Here is a 24,014-nt window from a genome sequence, read left to right as displayed (position 1 = left end):
CATCTTTCCCTCACAGATTATTGAGGCTATCACATGTCTTTAAAATGGGTTGTATGTCTTGAAGAATTAGTCTTTCAAACCATATCCAAAGATTTCTCTCACTTTTCGAAGTCGTGTTCTATTTACAGGTTGAGTGGAACAACAGAAACGGAAAACCCCTCACCATGTCCACCAAGGCCACATAGAGGAACATGCCGGCAGTGACGGCGAAGATCCAGAGGGTGATGTTGTTGGCGTACTGCCCCACGGCGGTGCCGATGAACATGCCGATGTAAGCCATCATGGCCGAGAGGAGGTTGTACACAATCGCCTGCTTCACAGTCATGCCTGCTTTCAGGAGGACTGCAAAGTCACCTGCAGGGAAGTCAGAATGGGGGAGTTCTAAAACCTCAAGAAATTACACACATATTTAGGAAAACATCCATAAAAGACAAATGAAGAATGACCTAAAAAGAGTACCGTTAGTAATGGAAATCTTAATATGAGAATTTATTTTTTACTCATGAAATTAAACCTTTATAACACGCAAAACTTGAGTGAATCTCAAAGGCATGATGCTGAAAGACAGTATGACAGATTATATATGAATCCATTTATATGACAGTCTAAAAAAGATAAAACTACAGTGATGGAGAACATTCCATGGCCACCAGGGAGCAGGGGTGAGAAGGGATGTGACCATACAGGGAGAGCATGAGGGGGTTTGTGTGAATGAATCAAAATTGCAACTATGTTTTTGGTCACATAAACCAGAACAAAATGTTTTTTCTGGTGTGCCACAGTATTTTAGTAGTTAGCTTATGTGTGCCATGAGATGAAAAAGGTTGAAAATCACTGGCTTAGAGAGAAGAGCAAAATTCTGTAAGAAATGTCTTGGAGCTAAAAAGTCAAAATTAATAATTTTACTAACTATAATCCAGTCTTTTTTTAGTTACTAAATATACAAACATTCATGTAATTGTTGAACACTTAATATATGCAAAGTAATATGTAGAATTCTGGGGCTTGTTTGTTTCTCTTAAGAAGGGATCGTACATGACTGAAAATGCATGATCTGTTGATGAAGTTCACAAAGAAATTAGTGCAAGCCATTGTTTTCCCATGTTCCAAGAAACTGCTGCAAACCACATACCTGCAACATCACCGGGGGAAATTCAGATAATACACCTAAGAAGATTAGTATCTACTAATGGCTTCAAAATTGCGATTCTCCGGTTTTCCATCTAATGTTATCTCCCCCATCTCTTCACTGATCCTGAACACGCCATGCTCCCGGTGCGACCTGGAGTCACCTCAGCTTTTACCTCCTCCTCTCCCCAGTGTGTCATTTCCTCTGGCCTTCCTTTCTCAGCTTCCTTTACAGAAAGAGCTCCTGAACCCTTTGAGTGCCGGGGAGCACGATTGCGCTCCTCCTGCAGTTTTTTTCCTACTAGTATTTTATAACACAATCAGCAAACAATGTATGTCAACGCTGAAAACAAATGTAGTAAAGGTTTCCTTAAGTTTTTGAATATGTAACTTCATTTACTTGCGATTTATAATTTTTTTCCTAAACTGCTGTAAAATCAGCAAAAATGCCTTGGCAATTTTAGCATTGTTCCTAGGATATTGGTTGGCACTCAAAGGGTTAACTTCTTCCTCTACGAATTTCCTGGCCACATTTTCAATAATTCTCCCACCAACTCTGCTCACAGGATGATTTCACTCAGCAGGGGTGCGATAACACAAAATGAGACGATAGCTGTGTATAATTTTAAGCAAAAGTTATACAATAAGAAAATGATGACACTCTACTTTGCCATCAGCCACTCTTTATGCTTTGACACTTATGACATTTGGATGCATTAAACACTGACGCAGCCTGAGACTGATGAAGCGAGGTAAAAGTTTAAAGGTCCTATTACCTAACTCATGTGGCAGCTCGTGACAGAAGACAGCGATGGACGTGCTGATTCCTCCCGTCAGCCCAGCGCTGAAAGCCGCTCCTGCGGGGAGGGAGGGAAGCAGTAAGTGACGCTGATGGATCTTCGGCTTTGCCTTGTTCATTAATGACAGGTGCAGCCTCTCTTGCCTTTCTAAACTAATGTCATAATATATGAGTGACTCATTTATCTTACACACTCTAGTTTTTGAACAGATAGTGAGGTTCAATAGGTGTTAACCAGAAAAAGAGCTACTTGGTGAAAGAAATATTCCCTATTGAATTAAAGTTTGTATTTTGTGTGGCCTTTTAACTCCCTAACAGCTTGGAAGTAGTAATGTTGTCAGTATTTCCATCTCTGAGCGGTAGTTGGAAGGTCAATTTTAACTCATATAAGTTCATTTCTAGATAAATGGCTAGTATTCTTATCCAAAGTTTTCTGGACTAGAGCACAAATGGGACAAAGAATGATTTGTCTGACGCTCCTGAAGACGGAGACCAGAGGTGCAAATGCATCTCATTCTACTCGTAAAATCCAATTCTAGTGAAAGATGCGTTTACTTCTACTAGGAAAACACTGGCAGCCATTGTGGACTCAAAAATACAGTCTCGCCTTTCTGAAAGATACCAAAGTATATTCCTGAATAATTATTTAAGAGTCTGGACCTCAAAGGTCATGTATTAATCCCATTTACTGTCCTCCCAAACTGGCAGCATCAGTTTACATTAGCAAAATTCTAATATAATATATTTGAATCTGGCACAATGGATTTTTTAACATTATAAAATTTTTCTTCACCTTTTTAGATGTAAAAAAATGAAATCCAAAATTTCAATTAATTTTTTCTCATTCGAGCATGTGTAAATGTAAATGTATTTGAAAATACAATGTTAAGGTAGCTTTTTCAATATGGTAACAATGCCTTAGAAGTATATGATAATCTCAATAAATTCAATAAAAAATAAATTTAAAAAGTGTGTCCACACATTTAAAATAAAGATGCTGGTATGAATCACACACACACAAAGAAGCATATTACGGACATTTGTTTACATATTCAAAGAAAATCCTACTGAAATTATACCTTTATGTCCCCAACTAAACTCAGCAAAAATATTAACATAGCCTTTAGAAAAATTAAGTGGCCGAAGTAATATATAATAGACTCTACATTTTAACTTTTATAATTTATAGTTCATAAGATGAATAACAACATAGCGGAGGACGGTCTTCGAGCACGGACCCCCTGGGACCTGGGCTCCCTGGAACTCACCAATGGCTAAGCCGTCGCTGAAGTTGTGGATGCCGTCCCCCATGATCACCATCCAGGCTATGTTAGCTATTCCTGTGTCCTTCAGGTCCGACCCAGAGTGGCAGGGGCCGTGTGAATGATGAGAATGCTTGTGGTGCCACTGATGACTGTGTTTCCTCAGCACAGTCTTACTCTCGTCGTGGTGGTTGGGTGTAGCAGCATGGAGAGCATGCTCATCAATGGTATGGAACCCATCACTGTGAGAGTGGTCCATGATTTTCTCCTCTTCTACACAAAGGTAATTTTTGGGAGGGGATTCTTGTTGGCCTTCTAAATCTGTCAGTTCCGTTTCATTAAGGCGATCTTCAGAAACAACCGAGTCATCCGTTCCTGCATTTATAATAGCAAAGGATATGCTTTATCAACGGTAAATGAATGCATATTTGCTCATTTAAACCCAGACAGAACAGCAGGTAATGAACATTTCTTAAGTGACTGTCCTTTAAAATTCACTAAATAAATATATAAAAACAAGTAAAACAAATTAAAACATGTGAACACACACAAGACCAAAAGGTGCACCAGGTGATGGAGGAACTGAAAGCAATGGCTGGCACAGTGAGGAGGAGCGGGCAAGGGTGGAGATGCTGGGACTTAAGGAGTGCATCGTGAACAGCTGATGAAAACCAAAAGGTGCAAGGTACTGTAGCGTTTACAGGTAATAAAATAAACTCCTAAGTTTTCAGAGAAAGAACAAACCTTCAAGTTTGTCCACTGTAACCTCTTGCCAAGCAAGAAGACAAAGACAGAGGGTAAATCACTTGCATCTCTCAATGCTCCACCTAACTGACAATACCACTCAAATCATCACTAGACTGAAGTTCAGAAATTCATATAAATGACAACATCTGTTAAGTTTTGTTTTTTATTTTTTTTCACTTGTAACCTTTAAAATTTTTTTTATTTTATTTTTTTTTATTGCTTAAAGTATCACAAAGGGTACTACATATGTGTCCTTTTTTTCCCCTCCACCCTTGACAATCCCCCGGCCTCCCCCACCCTCCAGCGTCCCATGTCCACTGGCTATGCTTATATGCATGCACACAAGTCCCTCAGTTGATCTCCTACCCCCCTCCCTCCTGCCCCCCAACCCTCCCCGGCCTTCCCGCTGCAGATTGACAATCTGCTCGAGGCAGCCCCACCTCTGTATCCATCATTGTTCATAAGTCTACAATGGTCCCCATTATCCATGAAGGTTTTGTTTTTTAAATTGAGGTTGACCTCTGACCTAGTTTTCAAGTTACTTATGTGACAAATATCCTCATACCTCCCAAATTCTATTTTGGGGCAGAGTCTACAGTGGGGTCTAGGCTGCTTCTTTTCTGCAGAAAGTCACTGGTATACTCAGGGGAAACAGGAAGGGGGATTACAAAGTTTTGGTTTCGCCCTGCTTGGTTTGGCTCAGTGGATAGAGCATCAGCTTGTGGACTGAAGGATCCCGGGTTCGGTTCCGGTCAAGGGCACATGCCAGGGTTGTGGTCTCGGTCCCCAGTAGTGGGTGTGCAGGAGGCAGCTAATAAATGGTTCTCTCTCATCATTGATGTTTCTGACTCTCTCTCCCTCTTCTTTCCTCTCTGAAATCAATAAAAATATTTTTTAAAAAAAGTTTTGGTTTCCCTAAAAATCGTAAGCTACCTATTACATCTACCAGGCAACAGAACAGAAGGATGGGTGCACAGAGATCTCAAGCACAGAGATCCCTCCGCTTTAAGCACAAAGGCTGATCCTCTTTCCACATGCCGAGGGCACACAGATCTTGCCTTGCCAAGAAGTAACATGATGCTAATCTACCACTCACAAAGCCTTTTTGTTTGTCCATTTCATTGTTTTCCTGTAAAGTACAGTAGGGTTTTTGCCTTGTAATGTAATTAATTTTTCCCTCTTCTGGTATAGTGTCTCACCTTAGATTAGGCGTTGTCCTGTTTAAGTTCAAACTGAGATCAAATAAGGCTAAAACAACCAAAAAACTAAACAAAAGCACAATTAAGACAAACTCACAATTAAGAAAATTTAAATTAGAAACTAAAATTAGGGAAGCCATAAAGACACAAAATATCAAGCAACAAACACACAGTTTAGAAGCGGTATTTCAATTGTGATGTTTTAAAAGGTTCTAGTTAGTCAGAACTATTGCCTACCTGCAAGAGGCTTGAGCTGCAGCCAGTCGGCGTCTGGTGTGTTATTTATCTTGTGGTCTGAAAGCTTCCTTCCGATACTCGATTCTTCTGTGTTCTGCTTCATAAACCACTTCTGTTTCCCCTGGGAAAAAATCTGGTATTATCATCAAATCTGCAGCCACAAATAGCAAAAATATTCACTTATTAACATCTATAGGGATAACTGGTGTTAACTTTAGGCATAAATTATATGATAAAGAAGTGAGAAAAAACTTTAGAAGTTAATCAAGGGGTCTAACCAGATGAAAAATCTAGCTGTATTTGTATGCTGGTGTGCTTTTTTTTGAATACTCAAATAAAAGGTTCAAGTTCATCTAATTCAAAGTTAAAAGGATACGCACTACTATATTATTATATGCAACCCAAATGAAATATGTGAAATATATGTAATCTCTCTTGTCTAATAATGTGTGGGAATAGTAAATTCCAAAAACTAATGCTTATTCCTTTGAATTTTATTGTGATTAACACAATCTCATATTTCCCTACTTGTGACATAATGAAAAGTCAAGCCTGAGTTAAAATACCAAATTTGCAATTAACTTCTGAGACTATTAAATTTGTTAAATATTCATCTGTAAAATGAAAATGATAGATTATGAGGATTAAATGAGGTGATGTATTAAAATGACCTATAAGTAACTGACCCTAAGCTTTGCGATAAAGACAAGTTTCGTTTCTCATCTAATCTGTTCTCAATTACTAATAAATTCTAATTATTGTATTTTATTGTTTAGGTGTGAATTGTCCTAACTTATCTCTAAACTAGAGGCCCAGTGCACAAAATTTGTGCACGGGTAGGGTCCCTAGGCTTGGCCGGCGATCAGGGCCGATGGGGGCCTTCTGGCTGCCAGCCAGGGCCTCCCTTAACCAGCTGCTGGCAGGGCCTTCCTTCGTTCCACACCACCCTGTGGTGGTCAGCGCATGTCATAGGGAGCAATCAAACTCCTGAGTGGACACTTTACATGTTAGCCTTTTATATAGAGAGATAGCCTCCTTTTCAACACAGCTACCACGAACAACACTTCCAGCCTGAAGCTGTACTTCTAGTCCATGTGAACGTAAGAGACAAATAACAAGTCTGTCAGGCAGTTTACAGCTGTAAACGGTCAGTCTCCTAACGCTGCGAGGTAAGCCCGTCCGGGCTGGCAGTCGTCAGCGATGGCCCCATCAGTGTCTTCCCTCCCGGCCTCAGCCTCCTCCACCCCGCAGAACATACAGCACACTCCCTGCCTGAATTCGGGCCGGCCTTTACCGTGTCTTCACCAGACAGCAGAGGTGAGGCTGGGCGGGGGAGGGGGCTGGTCTGAAAGAGCCTGGCTGGCACTTGGTTTGGTGGGGAAGCGGCCACGTGCTCTGGGGAAGCTCGGTCTGGACTCGGCGGGAGGTGGGAGAGGAGACCGAGATGCAGGCACACAGACGAGGAGGGAGGCACTCCTGACCTCACCTGCCCCAGCAGGCAGTGGAGTGTGAATGTAGCAGCGAGTGGCTCTAGCTGACACCAAGTAAAGCAAAAACACTGCTCAGCTGGGCCCTGCCCAAATCCCTGTTGCTATCAGCCATTAAGTTTGGGTTGTTCTGCTTCATAGCAAAGGTAACAGAAACAGGAGAAACAGACAATGTTCAAACAATAATAGTATCGAGACATCCTAGAAGAGAGAACAGCAGCCATGAGTCACTAAAGAAGAGCAAGGAGGAGCCAGCAGCAGTAAAAGCCCAGGAGAGGGAGGGAGGGAGGGAGGGGGTGAAGGAGAAAAAGCCAACGGCAGCTGGGACCTTGTAACTGCTGTGGCTCTGACTGTCCACTTTCCGAAAAACGTGCCAAATCACCCCTCAAGCTCAGCCGGCGTGAGCCAGTCATCGCCGGGTATTGCTGAAACGATGCTCTGAACGCTCCCTTCCCAAAGCTGACTTTTCTATCAGACGATCAAGTATCTGTTCTACTCGAGTATCACTCATCTCCTTTCTTCCAAAGGCCTGCACAGCAGTGTCTCAGATTAGGCGTTGTCCTGTTTATCATAAAGGACGTGTACGGACTTACTGCCTAGATTCCTTTCCTGGATATACTTGAAAACCTCCTTATTATAGACACAATACTCCTCTGCCAAGAGCACCTTCCGTTTTTTACCTCCCACAATTTTTTAAATATATTTTTATTGATTTCAGAGAGGAAGAGGGAGAGAGAGATGAGAGGGAATCATTGATTGGCTGCCTCCTGCATGCCCCACACTGGGGATGCAGCCCACAATCTGGGCATGTGCCCTTGGCCAGAATCAAATCTGGGACCCTTCAGTCCACAGGCCAACGCTCTATCCACTGAGCCAAACCAGCTAGGGCTCCCACAATTTCAAATTTACAAATAGGCTGCCATATTTTGGGGACTCTGTTCTCCTACATTAGTTTACTTTACAAAAATAAATGTGTTTCAGTTTGCTGGTAAATTTAAGTTCAAACTGAGATCAAGATTAAATTATAAAAAAGGAAAACTTGTGTATTTTGTACTTCTCTGTAAATTATACAATCCCTAATAATTTAGACAGATTAAATACCAACTGCTGCTTCGATGTTAATAGGTATACACAACTGAAGAAAATTCAGGCTTCATAGTAATTCCAAAACTCCTTTATATAGTTTACAATATGTAACTGTGAGCGAAATTAGGTAGTTACAGAGATGGACTCTAAATTCTCGTGTTTCTTACATCTAATCAAGTATCAAGTCTTCTTATTGATTCTTTCATTTTAACAATTCTCTTATAACCACCTCCTCTCCCCCAATCCTTATGCCATAACTGCAGTTCAAGCCCACCTCACCTCTCCTCTGAATGGTCGGCAGTGAGCGCCTTCGCCGACTCACTCCCGCCAGCCACTCTTACTTGGCACCCTTCTACCACATTCCAGTCTTCCATCCACGACCTTCCACAACCCGCAAACACCACGTGCTGTGCACTCTCTCTCCCTTTGCTCTAAGTTGATCCTTCCCAGTTCCTTTACCATCCTCAGGTAATTCTTCCCTGGCCCACCATCTTGACCACCCCTCCTTTGGAGGCAAATAAATAAGATGGTGTCCTACTGAAATATAGCAATGAAAACTAAATATATTCTACTTGGAACAGGTTATAAAAATGAGAAGGAGGATTTACTTCCCATAGATAGCAACTGAAAATCATGAATGAATCATAGTTTCATAGCTAGCTTGTGGCTGAGCAAGAACTAGAATCACTCCCCCTGCCTCCCAGTGCAGAGTTCTATTATAAACTATTTATTTTGTCTCAAGAAGATGTATAAACAACACATACATATACCAAAAATATATGCATAAAAATAGCATAAAACCTGTATCCTAAGTGTGGACTGTATCCTAGTTGTATCCTAGATGGTGATCACGACGATCCAATCTTCTTGAGGAAGAAGAAAGTATTTTTCCTTTTTTGAATATTTTCAGGTAACTAACAAAATGTAAGAATTTTCTAATCTTTTTTGTGGAAAGCGTCCTAAAAATGTCCTCTGGGTTTACAGAGCGTACTGAAGACAATCAGCACGGTTATCACAAACATGTTAGTGAGAGAGATTCAAGATGGAACTTTAGATACACACACGAATCAACTTGAACAGGGAGAGGTATAATCATGGTGAGTGGTTAACCCCAAACTTACCTTCTTGGGGAGAAAATTCTTTGGATATTTGTGTTATTCTCATAAATGTGACAGGAAACACAGACAGTTCATGACAAGCAGGGCATGTGACCAACAATCCTCGCACCATCTCCCAAGTGGCTTGCTGCTCTTGAGCGGAATCACCATTGCCTTCATTTACCTCATTTCCTTCCTACAAAGCTTCCTGAATATAAAGTCTTATACCTCTGGGCTCTATCACTGGCAAGACTTTTCTGATAAAGAAGCATGCTGTCTGAAAACATTTTCATTCAAGTGTATGACAATAAAAGCCACTTAGACTTGAAATTACCTAAGAAGACTGATGAAACTTGCTTGTATTTATATATTTTTGCAAGCATAAACTAACCAATAGCTTTCACATCCTGTTTAAACTCAGTTAAATAAGATGTGACGCAGATGAGCTGAGATTACCATATCTTGATTATAAATGCCAAAATAAATGTAATGACCAAAAATGGCCAGGATCAAAGCCATTTATTACTATGAAGATAACCTATTAAAAAACAGAGACTTAAATCACACCAACACCATAATTAAACACATGGCCAGAAAATGATGGTCTTTGAGTTTTACATCCCAGAAAGTGAAGCAAACAACTAAAAAGTACTTACTCTTTGCTGTTTGTAGTGCTTAAACATTCTAAGGCAGTGTTCAATGATAAATAACAAGTAAATGCCTCCTAAAGCAACAAGTCCTTTCAGTACAGCATCATATTCTTCCAGAAACTTCTTGGGCTCGTGTCCATGCGAATGGCCATGGCCGTGCCCATGCGTGTGTGCATGCTGGTGACTGTGATCATGTCCACCCTGAGACTGGTATTAAGAATAAGGAAAAATTTGAAACAAATAATTAAAATGCTATTGAAATGCTATGAAAGTACATTTCCTGGTAACTCTAAAACAAAGACCACCAACTCAAATGCTGAGAGGAGTTAAGATACCTGCTACAGTAAGAGAGCCATATCAACAGTAAGAAAACGGAGCGATGGGTCCTCTGTCTATGACCCAGACAAATGCCTAGTATTCAGTAAAAATAAAACAAAGGAATTCACCAATAGGTGATCACTTGTGACTCCCTGTAATCTAACTTTTTCTTAAACTGATTATGCAGAAGTATATACTGGAATATATGCTTAATGTTCTATTTTTAATACTTTAGCAAAAACAAATATATGTGTGCTAATAAAGTTATGTTTAATTGTGAAATGTACACGTTTCACAATATTAATCTTAGAGAACTTTAAACATTAGAGAATGACTGTTAAGTATTTCCCTTGATTAATACATTTGTATTCTTCCCCCATATGGTAGTGGTCAACAGAAGTTTCTATACCTCTCAAAAGAGGTAAGATCATTCAAAAAGGTATTAACTTTATCTAAATAACACTTCTTAAGAAAAAAATAAACAGCAGTTAAACTTAGCTCACACTTCAACTGTTCTTATAGGCCCAGTTCTGAAACAGACTGTTGCTTTTCCTGACGGCTGTCAGAAAGGGCAAGCAAGGGTGGAAATGAAGGGGAAAGTAAGTAAATAACGTGTAATAAATAAACTTTAAAAAATTTATATTAAATTTTAAGATTAATTAATTTCTTAAAAAGACAATGTCATGCATTGTTCTAGATACTAGATCTGGAATTCTCAACCACAGTACAGAAGAGAGAAGAGGTATTCATAACATACACATGCAATTCTGTCTCCCCACACTCCAGAAGGCAGATGGTGAGGATATATAAGACAATACTCAAACCTGTCATTTACATTTGGAATGAAAGAGCCCACTATTTTCATAATGTGACACAAAATAATAATACTGGATCAACTACTCTGAAGTGACAACAGATCTTGAAAGGTACAATCAAGGCACTGGGAGTGCGGGCTCATGGTCCTGTCATTAGAGTGTACCCAAATGTTAGAAACCAAGAGGAGGCCGGGCGAAAGGCGAAGTGGGCTGGATGTGAAGAGCACATGCCTGTGGCAGCTAACTGACTGAGCAGGGCTGCCTGCTCCTGCCCAATAAAGGTGCCGGAGCACACTGCCAGACGCATACACACACTGCCATACGCATACACACACTGCCATACGCATACACACACTGCCATACGCATACACACACTGCCAGACGCATACATACACTGCCATATGCATACACACACTGCCATACGCATACACACACTGCCATACGCATACACACACTGCCAGACGCATACACATACAGAGGTCTATCACTCTTTGATTTTAAGTATTTACTTTCAAAACTGCCAGTAGAGCAAGTGTGGGGTTTTTAAAGTTACCTTTACTGAGGTATAACTGGCCTATAAAATAGTAAGATATTTAAAGTATACATCGTAGTGACTTGACATGTATACATTCTGACAGGTGAACATAAAACTGACATTAGCAGTCTTTTTGCTATTTTAAAACGTAATGATTCAATTTATTTTAAAAAATATTGCTATTAAAACTGCTCAAATGGAAAAAATATTTATCCTATTAAGCAAATAAAATAGCACAAATACTAAATTTTTGTGTTAGAGCTTGCTAATGAAAGAACCTTTTAGCTTAAATACTTTCATTTTTATTTTATTTTTTAAGTTTAAAAGGATTTCTTACATGGGGCAGTAGATGAAGAAGGGCATCTCCACTCATTGTTCCGACAGCCAGAGCAACAAGGAATGTGAGAAGGAATTTGAAGCATCCTTGGTTAATGATGGGAACCAAGATCACACCCAGCAAGGAAAGCAGGCTAATGACAGTGACAGAGATGATACCACAAATCCATGCTGTGGGAAGAAATGGACAGTCAACGTTAGTATAAAAACATCCATCAAAAAAGCTCCCAAGGAGAATAAACATAAGATAAATGAGTCATACCCAGACTACGCTTTTTAAGAAGCTTTATATTTTGGCACTGTTATGCTTAAAAACAGAACAAAATAAATAACCGTATAACTAACTTAAATACCTAAAAAAGGAATTAAGAAACTCAGAGCAAATTATAAATAGTATCTCCTGTGGCCCACCTTATCAGAAAAAGGGACTTAAAATGACTTAAGGCTGTGAGTCACTCTTAACATCTAGACTGAATTCTAAAGGCAGAGCGACAGCAATAAAACTGTTTCTTTAAAAAATATGATTATAAACCTCTCCTGGGAGCATTAAAGAAAATCAAGTACCTAATATACTGTAACCTTTGTAAATCTTTCTTAAAAAAAGTTTAAGAAACTACATATTAGCCCCAATTGGAAATATATTCACATAATATACAGAAGAGTCTTATTACTGTATCTCATTTCTTATTTGTACAAGGATAATTCAGTTCTACTTTCCTCGATATCATCTCTCCTCCACACCCCGTTCCAAACTCTTTCCTCCAATTTGGCTTTCTGTACAATGTACTTAAAAAACGAAAAAACAACCAAAAAAACCCACACAAAAAAAACCTTACTTTTTAGAAATAATAATATTTGCATTTAAGCTTAAGTAAACTCTATCATAATTTCCTAGGTGTTGAAAAAAGCAATTTGGGTAATAAAATTCTTCCGATTTCTAACCAAATTACTGTGCTTTTTAAATCACAATTTATTTGGTATAAAATAAAGACAAATAAAAACTGGCCGGTATGGCTCAGTTGGTCGAGTGTCATCCCATGCACCAAAGAGTCACCAGTTCAATTCCCAGTCAAGGCACATGCCCAGGCTGTGGGCCTGATCCCCTGTAGAGGGCTGTAGGAGGCAGCCAATCGATGTTTCGCTCTCAACATTGATGTCTCTCTCTCTCTCAAATCAATTTTTAAAAAACACATTAAAGAAGCATCTTTTATAAAATGTATACCAAACTAAGAATATATAAACTATTAAATACAACTACCAAATGTTTCCTTTATTTGCACCCAAGATACCAACTGCAATTAAAAAAAATGCTAAATGTCTGAAACAAGCTTCACTTATTCTGCAAATTAGGTCGCTTAAAACGTTAAAGGTCTTCAAGCTTAGTTATTCACCAATTCCCTTTCTCATTATCTAGAGAGAAAATGCATTCTTTTAAAAAGAAGCGCTCATCTGTGGAAACTTTCTAATTAACTTGGTTCAAAGCATGCGCAAGATGGCAGTTTTCTACACTGTTTCAGCATTTTAATTGGCAGAAAATGCTTATCAACCTATTCACAACCCCCTTGGCAATTAAGCTAGGGTCAACTCTATGACTAAATGGGCCAATCTTGAGAAACAAACGATTTCTAGCGTACACACTGTATAGCATATTGGGTTACAGCCGTCTTTGGCCAGTTAATGAGGCAGTAGCTGTACCTCTGTGGGAGACTTATATAGAACCAGTTAACCTTTCTTAATGGTACGGCAGTCATTAAAAATAATTTCTAGCAGGGCCTTCTCTCTACAATTATCAACATCTATTAGGACATCATTCATTCAATCTTCATTTCTGACAATGCTAATAACCACCTGCAAACAACTGATCAAAATTCACTATAAGTAATGTATTTGTCTCCAAAGCAAGTACAATTTCCTCTAAGGCTTTTCAGATTGAATAAGCTGTAATTTTCAATATTACCAGTAAAGCATCTGTCAGCAGCTTATTATAATGTATAGATTACTCCGATATTACAGTATGGAAAACTCTAAGTCATAATCTACAATGGATGTGGAAGCCAAAATTAGAATTTTTCGAAGCCTTAAAAATAAAAAAGCTATTAATTTTAAATCTAGATGTGACAATCTCGTCAGTCTCTGTTGTCCCTGTAAAGAACAAATGACTTTTGTTTTAAGTTCAATCATCTCAGGCCTCGCTTCCCCTTCTCTCCTGTTACAGTGAAAATGGAGAAGCACGTGAAAGTCGGTGCCTCTCAAGGTACTTACTCCCCCACCACGATCGGGGAACAGGAAGCCAGAGAGGGGCCCATTCTATCCACCCAAACATCAGCACCCCAATCCGAGCGTGGACGCACTCTGTCTCCCTTTACTGACACACCAGTCTGGCCCCAGCCGGTCTACCTAGAAGACCATTCTTGCATTTTTCTTACTAATCTATATTACAGCAATACAAATGTACACCAATATTTACCTCTATACACTGTCCTGTCTCACTGCATCACCTGTTAAAACACTACGAAGGATAAGTAAATGGAACTCTCTATCTCCCGGTCATATTCTAGCAAAGCATACTGAAGGACCCTTTTAGCAGGAAGCAGTCGAGCACAGCACAGGTTAAGAACATAATGGTTACAACTACAGGCTTCTGTTTATCTTTTAAAATATAGTTTATTGAATTTATTGGGGTGACACTGGTTAACAAAATTATACAGGTTTCAAGCATATAATTCTATAATACATCATCTGCATATTGTATTGTGTGTTCACTACCAAAAGTCTAGTCACCTTCTATCACCAAATGTTATCCCCGCCCTTACCCTCTTCTGTCCCCCCTCATCCTCCTTTCCTTCTGGTAATCACAATACCTGAGACCATATGGTACTTGCCTTCCCCTGACTGGCTTTTTTCACTTAGTATAATACCCTCTAGGACCCACTGGCTTTCCTCTGTACTTCCTTAAAAACAATCCTCAAACCCTGCTCAATGCTAAGCAATTAGAACACAAATAATTTTAACTAGGGGCCCGTTACTTACATTTGCCCATCAGGAAAGACCCACTTATCACAAGCCTGTGTATCCTTTTTAATCTAGTTCCCTAGCAAAATCCTTCCCCTGCAATGCCACACTATACTACCATGCTTCCTGTCTTACCCAAGTCTTTTAAACATACATGTTAAAACATATTGAAAGACATCAAAAGTAGGGCAGTAATTTGGAAATACTTTCTAATTCAACTACATAAAAAAATTAGAATAGAAATTGTGTTGAGGAGAAAAAGAAATCTTTCTTACCCGATGCCCCTACATTTGCCTTATCTTCAGGAACTGTGTTTTTATCCTTACTTAAATCTTCAACTAAAAGTTTGTCAAAATGTTCAATACAAAGTCTGCTGTCAATCTGATATAACAATGCAGGGCAAAGGTATGTGAATAGATCAGCGGAGATTGGAGAGTTGGCACCATGACCATAGTATTTTAACAACTGAGTGACGTTCAAACACTGTAAGGAAATTGTTAAAACAAATTAAAAAGTATTTTAGAAAGGTTATTCAGAAACAATTTACTGTATAAAGAAAATATTCTAATTATTATTTGAAAATAATTTGTAATACAATATATATATTAGAAATAAAGCTTTTGGATAGGAGTTTATGATAGGGATACATTCAACTTATTACCCAAGACTTTTTATGGGTTTTAAACATTCTTCCATTCTAACACATGAAAGATAATGATCTATTGTCACTGATAAGAGAGGTTCACAACTATAATCTCAAGATTCTTAAGGGGGTGGGGGCAATCACTTCTCTAGTCAAAGTGTATTTATTAATTACTCAAGATTCTTACTTGTAAAACAGTGTTAAATAAACTTAAATTACTTTAATAACTTTGTATTTTAGTGTAAGACAGACTTTTTCCCTGCCGAAGGGGACTCTAGCCCAATGCTAAAGCTGGAAGATGAGAACAAGGCAGCTTCATCCACTAGAACTTTAAGTGCAAAACAAAACAAAGCAGGAAACAAGGCAAACAAGTTTGAACCCATCATACAGAAAACAAGTATCTAAAATTAAGGCAAAAAGATGGTGCTGCCTCTTTTTCATACAGACCTACTTAGGCAGCATACTTGTTTATTGACTTGCTAGCTCATTCTATGATTTTACCTAGGTACAAAAACCAAGCCCAGAACACACATACAAACAAAAAAATGATTCTTCCCAGGTTTTAACATCAGGTACTATACTATTCAATGCATATAATATTTCCATAAACACTGAGAAAATTCAAAATATGCATCAGGTTTGATGATGCAGACCCTACAAGTTTGACACAAAAAGTAAATATTAATAATAACGTGCAGTTATTAACAACAAAATATTCTAGGATATCACCCATAATAATAGATGAATATAGGTCTTTAAAAGTAAACTAAGATTATCAGTGTTTATAACTGCTAAAAACAAATTATCTGGTGACTTCTCCAGGGAAGAAACACAAAGATATTTACTTAGATGCAAAACATATTTAAATTGTAAAGACATAAACAACAAAGGATGAAGTCTTATTCCATCATATTCTATATTAGATGGTGCTGCTTTTTGTGCATATGAACAATAAATTCAATTTTTTCTAAACTTAAAAGTGATTAAAATTAGAATAAACAAAGGTGTTAATATACCTTTCATAAAACAAAAAATAAATGTGTTTAAGATTAATATAGCTTTAAAAAACTAAGAAGGAATCAATTGATGTGAAATTATTCCAAAAAATCGTGAAAATCTGGAGTTTCCTATTATTGTATCTTTTTGCATTCACCCTAAATTTGTTAAAGGCATGAGAAAAGACTGTATCATGAGCAAGTAGGCCCTATCATAAAGTGACATTGAGAAAAGAAACCTACGACATGCACAAAATATTTGATTTGGAGCTATTACAATGACTAGGACCCATTCCATAATTAATTCAGTAAGTTAATAGTCATAAAAAAAGAAACTGTCTAGTCACTTCCCAAGAGGAAAGATTGAACAAAAAAGGCTTCAATTTTCAAATATCTGGAAACCAGCTAATAACAACATGAAAATTAACTTGCGGAGTTAAGAAAGTCATAAGCAAGGTAATAAAATAATGAATATAAGGGTATGTTTTCTAACAACCTTCAAACATTTAGATTTTAAGAACCCAAATTTGAGAACAAACAATGCAAGTAAAAATCCGGATAAAAAATTTAATCTGATTTAACTCCCTTAACGTGTTTCTTTTACATTACCTAGAAATGTTTTAATACGATTACTCCACTGTTACTTCTCTTTTCACCTTAAGATGCTCCACAATTATCTAAGAATTATGGAGCAACCATCTTTTTCTACTCACCTCATGTTGACGGTCATCTTCATTATGATCTTTGTGACTAGCAGCTGAATAAATTGCACTTTTTTTAACATGTGGTGCTTCTCGCTTTCTAGTGTGTCGAAGTTCACCTTCATTATCAGGATCAGGATCTTGGTGTCCATGACCAGGATCATGACCATTATGTTCTGGAAGATGTCCATGAGAATGACCTGGGTTATGTACACGATCAGGTTTATGGACCCGATTATGCTCGTATTGTTCACCCTGATCATGGTTAGGGGGAAAACCTGGTGTAATGACCTCTGAATTTTCGTCATTCTTCCCTTTTCTCTTCCTCTTTCCTTTTGGTGGCTTACTTTCAGAATGTTCCTGTGTTTTATTGGTCTCTGTTGAAGGCTCATGGCTAGTCTCCCCACGCTCACTGTGAGTAATGGAATCGTTAGAAAAATGGTGGGTAGTGTTATGATCGAGGTGATGACGCAAACAATGGTGATGACATAACCGATGATTACGGTCGCGCGTATGTTTATCATCAGATTTGACAGACACTTCAACTGTCTCTTTCTCTGGGTCACACTTATGGTATCTTTTTGTTGATACACTGGTCACAGTTTGGTTTTCTGAATTTAAATGCTTATGGGAATGCTGGTGGTTATGTGAGTGAAAATGCTTTCCCTCCTGAACTGCCAAAATATCTAAGTGAGAAACATGATCGTGGCCAAGATCCTCATGATTAATCTCAACTACTTTTATTTCTCCGAGGCCCAAGTTTGTTAAAAGTTTCTCCAGACCAAAAAAGGATAATCTTCCATTTTCACCGTAACGGTCAAAAAGTTTTTCAATGTAATAATTTTTCTCATTTTTGGCAGCATCCAGCTCTGAAAATTTGCTCGACTCCGATTCGGTCAGTCCATGATGGTGTCTGTGGTGCTCCTCGGGACCGTGGTCATGTGGCTCATGGCAGTGGTTGCAATGATGAAAAATAAATGTCAGCAAACAAATGAGGCAAAATTTTGTGTGCATATGTACCTTCATTTCTATTTTTCCTAAAGGGATTTAAAAAGAGAGGCAAGCATTAGTTTGTATTTACTCACATTCCAAATAACCACACACTTTCCAGCAGTGCCAATCTACTAGGCCAGTGGTCGGCAAACTCATCAGTCAACAGAGCCAATATCAACAGTACAACGATTGACATTTCTTTTGAGCCAAATTTTTTTAACTTAAACTATATAGGTAGGTACATTGTTATTAACTTAATTAGGGTGCTCCTAAGGCTTAGGAAGAGCCACACTCAAGGGGCCAAAGAGCCGCATGTGGCTCGCGAGCCGCAGTTTGCCGACCACTGTACTAGGCAAATGTTTTACCCCAGTTCCTCCATGGCTCTGGATCATTCTTTCCTCTTCCTGTAAAAATGGCGCCTTTTATCAAAATAGCGTACAGCCCTTTGAATTAATACAAACTGTTAAGGGCTCATCTACCAGACTTCTACCAGTCATCTACTCTGACTTCCTTTTAGCACAACACTTAAGAGTCTATACATTTATACTGGAATTGGATTCCTCCTCATCAGGTCCTTTTCAAAATAGTGTGCTGATTCTGCTCTTGAGTCCCTCTGGTAATTGCAATAAGGCAAGATGAAATAAAATGATAAAATGTGTGAGTTATAAAGAAATGCAACTGCCATTATTTATGAATGACAGGATTGGGTATGTAGAAAATCCAAAACAATAACTAAGAATTAATACGTTAATTCAGTTAAGTTGCTCGATATAAGAATAACATAAAATCAACTGTATTTCAATATACCAGCAATAATTAGAAAATTTGAAAATGGTATTATTTACAATAGCAAATAGCTAGGAATAAAAAACAAAAGATGTGCAAGACCTTTACATAAAATATGACCACATATTATTGAGAGAAATGCAAGCCATAAATAAAATGGATGACTATATCATGTTTATGACTGGGTAGGATACAGACCCAATGTAACCTCAATCAAAATCTCGGAAGTAATTCTGTGAGAATTTGAGATACTTTTAATACTTAGCTGGAAAGGGAAAGGGCCAAGAATGGCCACAATACTTCTGAAGAACTAGAAACAAGTATGTCCTCAACCAGTTACTAGAAGCAGTGTGGTGTCTGGTGTGGGAATAAACATACCGGAGATACAAAACTGGGAGTGCCAAACTAGGAAAGATTCTCTTTTCCTTGGTGATTGGCCAACTAGATTTCTATATACAAGAAGAAAATAAAATGATCCCTCTCCACCTACCAAAACATCAATTACAGATGGATTTTAAATCTAAATCTAAAACAGTAAATGTGAAAGCAATAAAATATCCAGAACTGTGCTGTCCAATACGGCAACCACTAGCCACAAGTAGCTACTTAAATTTAAAATAACTACAATTATATCAAAAATTCAGGTTTGGCCCGGCTGGTATTGTTCAGTGGTTGAGCACCAACCCATATAACTAGAGGTTCAATTCTCGGTCAGGGCACATGCCCGGGCTGTGGGCTCAATCCTCAACAGGGGGTGTGCAGGAGGCAGATGATGATGGATGTTTCTCTCTCATCAATTATTCTCTCCCTCCCCCCCCTCCTTTTCTCTCTCTTAAAAAGAAATCAATAAAAGACATATTTTAAAAATAAATCTTTTTAAAAAGAAGCTAGCTGTTGCTTCAGTCATTCCATCCTCAGTCACAGCCATATCCAAAGCTGAAGCATTTACCTTTGACCTGCAGAGCAGAGCAGTGCTCCCTGCTAACTCACAACCACTGTCATTCTAACCGCTGCCACCCCTCAAAGCCTCCACCTTCACACTCTTGTTTTCCTTCTTCAGCAGCTTGTCACTGTTACATGTCTCTGACTTTACACCAGCCTGCCATTCATAAGTAGCCAGGTATAATTACCTTTCCTTTCCATTAGGTTAAAAAGAAAAAAAATCTGTATTCTGGGCAATCTTTGTAACATGAACGTACTTTGATGACTGACAGCAGACTACTTCCTCCCCATCAGGGAAGCTTTCTGTCTGATTAACTTTAGCTATCCTTATAATTAACAATTAAAATCATCAAGATCCTTTTTTTAAAAAAAATTATCTTTATTGTTGAAAGTCTTACAGATGTCCCTTATTTCCCCCAGTGGCCACTTCCCTCCCCCTACCCAGCCTTCACAGCACTATTTTTTTTTAATTTTTTTTATTGCTTAAAGTATTACAAAGGGTATTACATATGTGTCCTTTTTCCCCCCCGCCCTTGACAGTCCCCTAGCCTCCCCTATCCCCCAGTGTCTTATGTCCATTGGTTATTCTTATATGCATGCATACAAGTCCTTTGGTTGATCTCTTACCCCCCTCCCTCCTGCCCCGCAACCCTCCCCGGCCTTCCCGCTGCAGTTTGACAATCTGTTTGAGGCAGCTCTGCCTCTGTATCTATTATTGTTCAAAAGTTTATACTGGTCTCTATTATCCATGAATGAGTGAGATCATGTGGTATTTTTCCTTCATTGACTGGCTTATTTCACTTAGCATAATGCTCTCCAGTTCCATCCATGGCGTTGCAAGTGGTAAGAGTTCCTCCCTTTTTACAGCAGCATAGTATTCCATCGTGTAGATGTACCAGTTTTCTAACACAGCACTTTTGTCTACGTCCATGGGTCATGCATATAAGTTCTTTGGTTAATCTCCCCGCCCCTTCCCTCTGAGATTTGTCAAGTCTGTTCCATGCTTCTATGTCTTTGGATCAATATATTTTGTTCATCAGTTTATTTTGTTCATTAGATTCCACATGAGTGAAATCATGTGATACTTGTCTTTCTCTTGTTGTTCACAAGGAAAATAATACAACAGTTAATAAATAGTACAATGAACTCTGTGTTTTGTGTACTCACAACTGTAAACCTACTTTTGCCCCACCCTGTATATGAAAACTACATAAATTCTTCTACAAATTTAGAGGGTTCAATGGCAGTCCCTTTTCTTATAAAGCTACATTCTGATACTCAGACCTGGGGTAGATTTTGTGATACACAGGTACAACCTATCTAATAACAGACAAACATGGTAATTAACCGTACCTCCAACACGCTTCCCATTGGCTAATCAGGGCGATATGCAAATTAACTGCCAACCAAGATGGCGACCGGCAGTCAGGCAGCTGAAGCGAGCAGGAGGCTTGCTTGCTCCAGTGAAGGAGGAAGCCAACGTTCCCCGCCTGCCGCCGCCCAGCTCTGAGCTGCACTCTAAGCAACTATGTTGCAATTATAGAAGCTAAATAAACCCATGCTTTCAGCCAGCTGGCCGAGCTGGAGTTGCAAGTGTTTCAATTATAGAAGCCAAACAAACCCAGATACCTGCTTTCAGCAGCCGAGGTCTCAGAGCTGGAGCTGAGCCTCAGAGCTAAAGCCGGCTCTCAGTTCCAGTGACAGCCATAGAAGGTAAATAAATCCCAGAATAAAAAAAAAAAAGAAAAAAAGGAGAGGTTGGGAGCTTCAGTCACCTGCCAGCCTGAAAACGGCCCTCAGCCCCTCACCCAGACGGGCCAGGCACCCCAGTGGGGACCCCCACACTGAAGGGGGTGTGACCAGCTGCAAACAGCCATCATCCCCTCATCCAGGCTGGCCAGGCACCCAAGCGGGACCCCCACCCTGATCCAGGACACCCTTCAGGGCAAACCAGCCGGCCCCCACCCATGCACCAGGCCTCTATCCTATATAGTAAAAGGGTAATATGCCTCCCAGCAGCAGGATCAGCGGAGCTGCGAGGCCTCCCGAACCTGGGATCAGCGGAGCCGCGAGGCCTCCCAGCACCGGGATCAGCGGAGCAGCGAGGCCTCCCAGCACAGGGATCAGTGGAGCCGTGAGGCCTCCCAGCACTGGGATCAGCGGAGCGGTGAGGCCTCCCGGCACCGGGATCAGCGTGACAGGGGGCAGCGCCCAAACCCCCTGACCGCCCTGCAGCTATGTGTGTGACAGGGGGCGGGGCCACAACCTCCCTATCCGCCCTGCTCTGTTCGTGACAGAGGAAGGCGCCCCAACCCCCTGATCAGCCCTGCTCTGTGCCTGATGGGGGGAGCTCCCCAACCCCCTGATCGGCCCTGCTGTGTGTGACAGGCTGCGATGCCCCAACCCCCCCATGGGCCCTGCTCTGTGTGTGATGGGGTGGAGCCGTAACTTCCCCATCGGCCCTGCCCTGAGTGTGACAGGGGGGAGTGCCCCAACCCCCTGATCGGCCCTGCTCTGTGAGTGACAGGGGGCAGTGCCCCAACTCCCCTACCAGCCCTACTCTGTGCATGACAGGGGGCAGCGCCCCAACCCCGATCGGCCCTGCTCTGTGTGTGACATGGTACGGAGCTCCAACCCCCCGATAGGCCCTGCTCTGTGCGTGACAGGGGGTGGTGCCGCAACCTCCCCATCGACCCTGCCTTGAGTGTGACAGGGGGCGGCGCCCCAACCCCCCAATCGGCCCTACCCTGAGCGTGACTGGGGGTGGCATCGCAACCTCCCGACCTGCCCTACTCTGTGCATAACAGGGGGCGGCGCCCCAACACCCCAATCGGCCCTGCTCTGAGCCCGACCAGGGGCTGCACCTAGGGATTGGGCCTGCCCTCTGCCACCCGGGAGCAGGCCTAAGCCAGCAGGTTGTTATCTCCTGAGGGGTCCCAGACTGTGAGAGGACACAAGTGGGGCTGAGGGACACCCCCCCCACCAGTGCACAAATTTTTGTGCAGCGGGCCTTTAGTAGAAAAATAAAAAGGAAAACGTAAGAATATTATTAATGCCAGAAAAAGAGTTATATACTGCTACCAGCAGTATGATCATAGCATTTTCATTAATAGTTGGTATTAATTTTGGAGTAATATCTTGCCTTATTTTCATTTATATTTTTTAAATTATTTATGTTGTCTCATTATTTTTATCAACATCTATGTGATACTACATAATATGAATTGGTCATATTTTCTGCAAAAAACACACTTGGTTCTGCCCAGTGCCTTTTAATTTTGATTACAATGGTTTACCCTTTCATGAATGTTCTCCTGTATATGCATTATTGAACTGTTTTTGTAATTTCTTCTGATTTCTAAATTTAAGAAGTTTCTTCTCTCCATATCTAATACATATTTTCTTCTTTTAAAAAACTATGAAGTGAACACGACCCCCAAAGATCTAGGACCCCTAACATCCATTTCTCTTTTAGGGAAAATAAAAACATCATTGAACTAACCATTCTCTTACATATTTATGTTAAGAAAGTTTATGTAAGCCTCAATAAAACTTTCAAGTTCTTGTGTTTATGCAAAAGTCTTCCTAGTAAAAGCTCTAATATTTGTCTTATAAAGTATAAATCATATTATGTACTATATATTTACAGTGAATTTAAAGAACATTTTTCTTAAAATCTCTTTCAGTGATTTGATTTTAGCATACCTTTCTGGTTTCCTTGTCAGCTTTTTAAAAAATTGGTATGATTGTTTTCTTGAAAATAATTTTTTATTTATACTGGTTACATACATAAAATTATTCACTTTATTTGAAAAAAACTGTAATATCCTAATTAAAATGAAAATCTTAAAAAGTTATGTTCTACTTCACTTACTGCACCTGGGATGTTAATTGGCACAGTCACTATGGAAAACAGTATGGAGGTTCCTTAAAAAGTTTAATAGAATGACCATATGATCCAGCATTCCTCTTCTGGGTACCTAATCAAAAAATTTGAAAGCACTCATATGCAGAGATATATGCTCCCTTAAGTTCATTGCAGCATTATTCACAGTGGCCAAGACCTGGAAACAACTGAGGTGTCCTTTGCTAGAGGACTGGATAAATGGGTAAAGATGTGACACATACACAATGGAATACTGCTCAGCCATAAGAAAGATGAAGTACTGCCATTGCAACATCATGGGTGGATCTTGAGAATATCGTGCTAAGTGAAATATGTCAGAAAAAGTCAAGAACCATGTGA

The 24,014-nt window shown here is 39.7% G+C and overlaps 1 protein-coding gene across 5 annotated transcripts in view; it reads right to left on the bottom strand.

Moving 5' to 3' along the window:
• SLC39A10 (solute carrier family 39 member 10) overlaps window positions 1-24,014 on the bottom strand; it is a 104,218-nt gene that overhangs the window by 3,723 nt on the left and 76,481 nt on the right. For 3 of the 5 annotated variants that reach the window (XM_081095593.1, XM_081095594.1, XM_081095592.1), the window contains exons 2-9: window positions 17,060-18,084; window positions 14,984-15,191; window positions 11,698-11,867; window positions 9,699-9,899; window positions 5,373-5,493; window positions 3,196-3,564; window positions 1,905-1,985; window positions 164-354 (exon numbers count right to left, since the gene is read on the bottom strand). In XM_081095593.1, the coding sequence (XP_080951719.1) occupies window positions 164-354; window positions 1,905-1,985; window positions 3,196-3,564; window positions 5,373-5,493; window positions 9,699-9,899; window positions 11,698-11,867; window positions 14,984-15,191; window positions 17,060-18,073 (2,355 nt within the window). In that variant the 5' untranslated portion in view covers window positions 18,074-18,084. Of the gene's footprint in view, window positions 1-163; window positions 355-1,904; window positions 1,986-3,195; window positions 3,565-5,372; window positions 5,494-9,698; window positions 9,900-11,697; window positions 11,868-14,983; window positions 15,192-17,059; window positions 18,085-18,587; window positions 20,685-24,014 lie in introns of those variants that run through there. The other 2 variants (XM_081095595.1, XM_081095596.1) reach the window with 2 other exon arrangements.

This window comes from Myotis nattereri (assembly GCF_964212035.1).
Source record: "Myotis nattereri genome assembly, chromosome: 7".
Taxonomy (NCBI): domain Eukaryota; kingdom Metazoa; phylum Chordata; class Mammalia; order Chiroptera; family Vespertilionidae; genus Myotis; species Myotis nattereri.
Note: the sequence above shows the minus strand (reverse complement) of the source record. Positions and strands in the feature narration are given on the sequence as shown.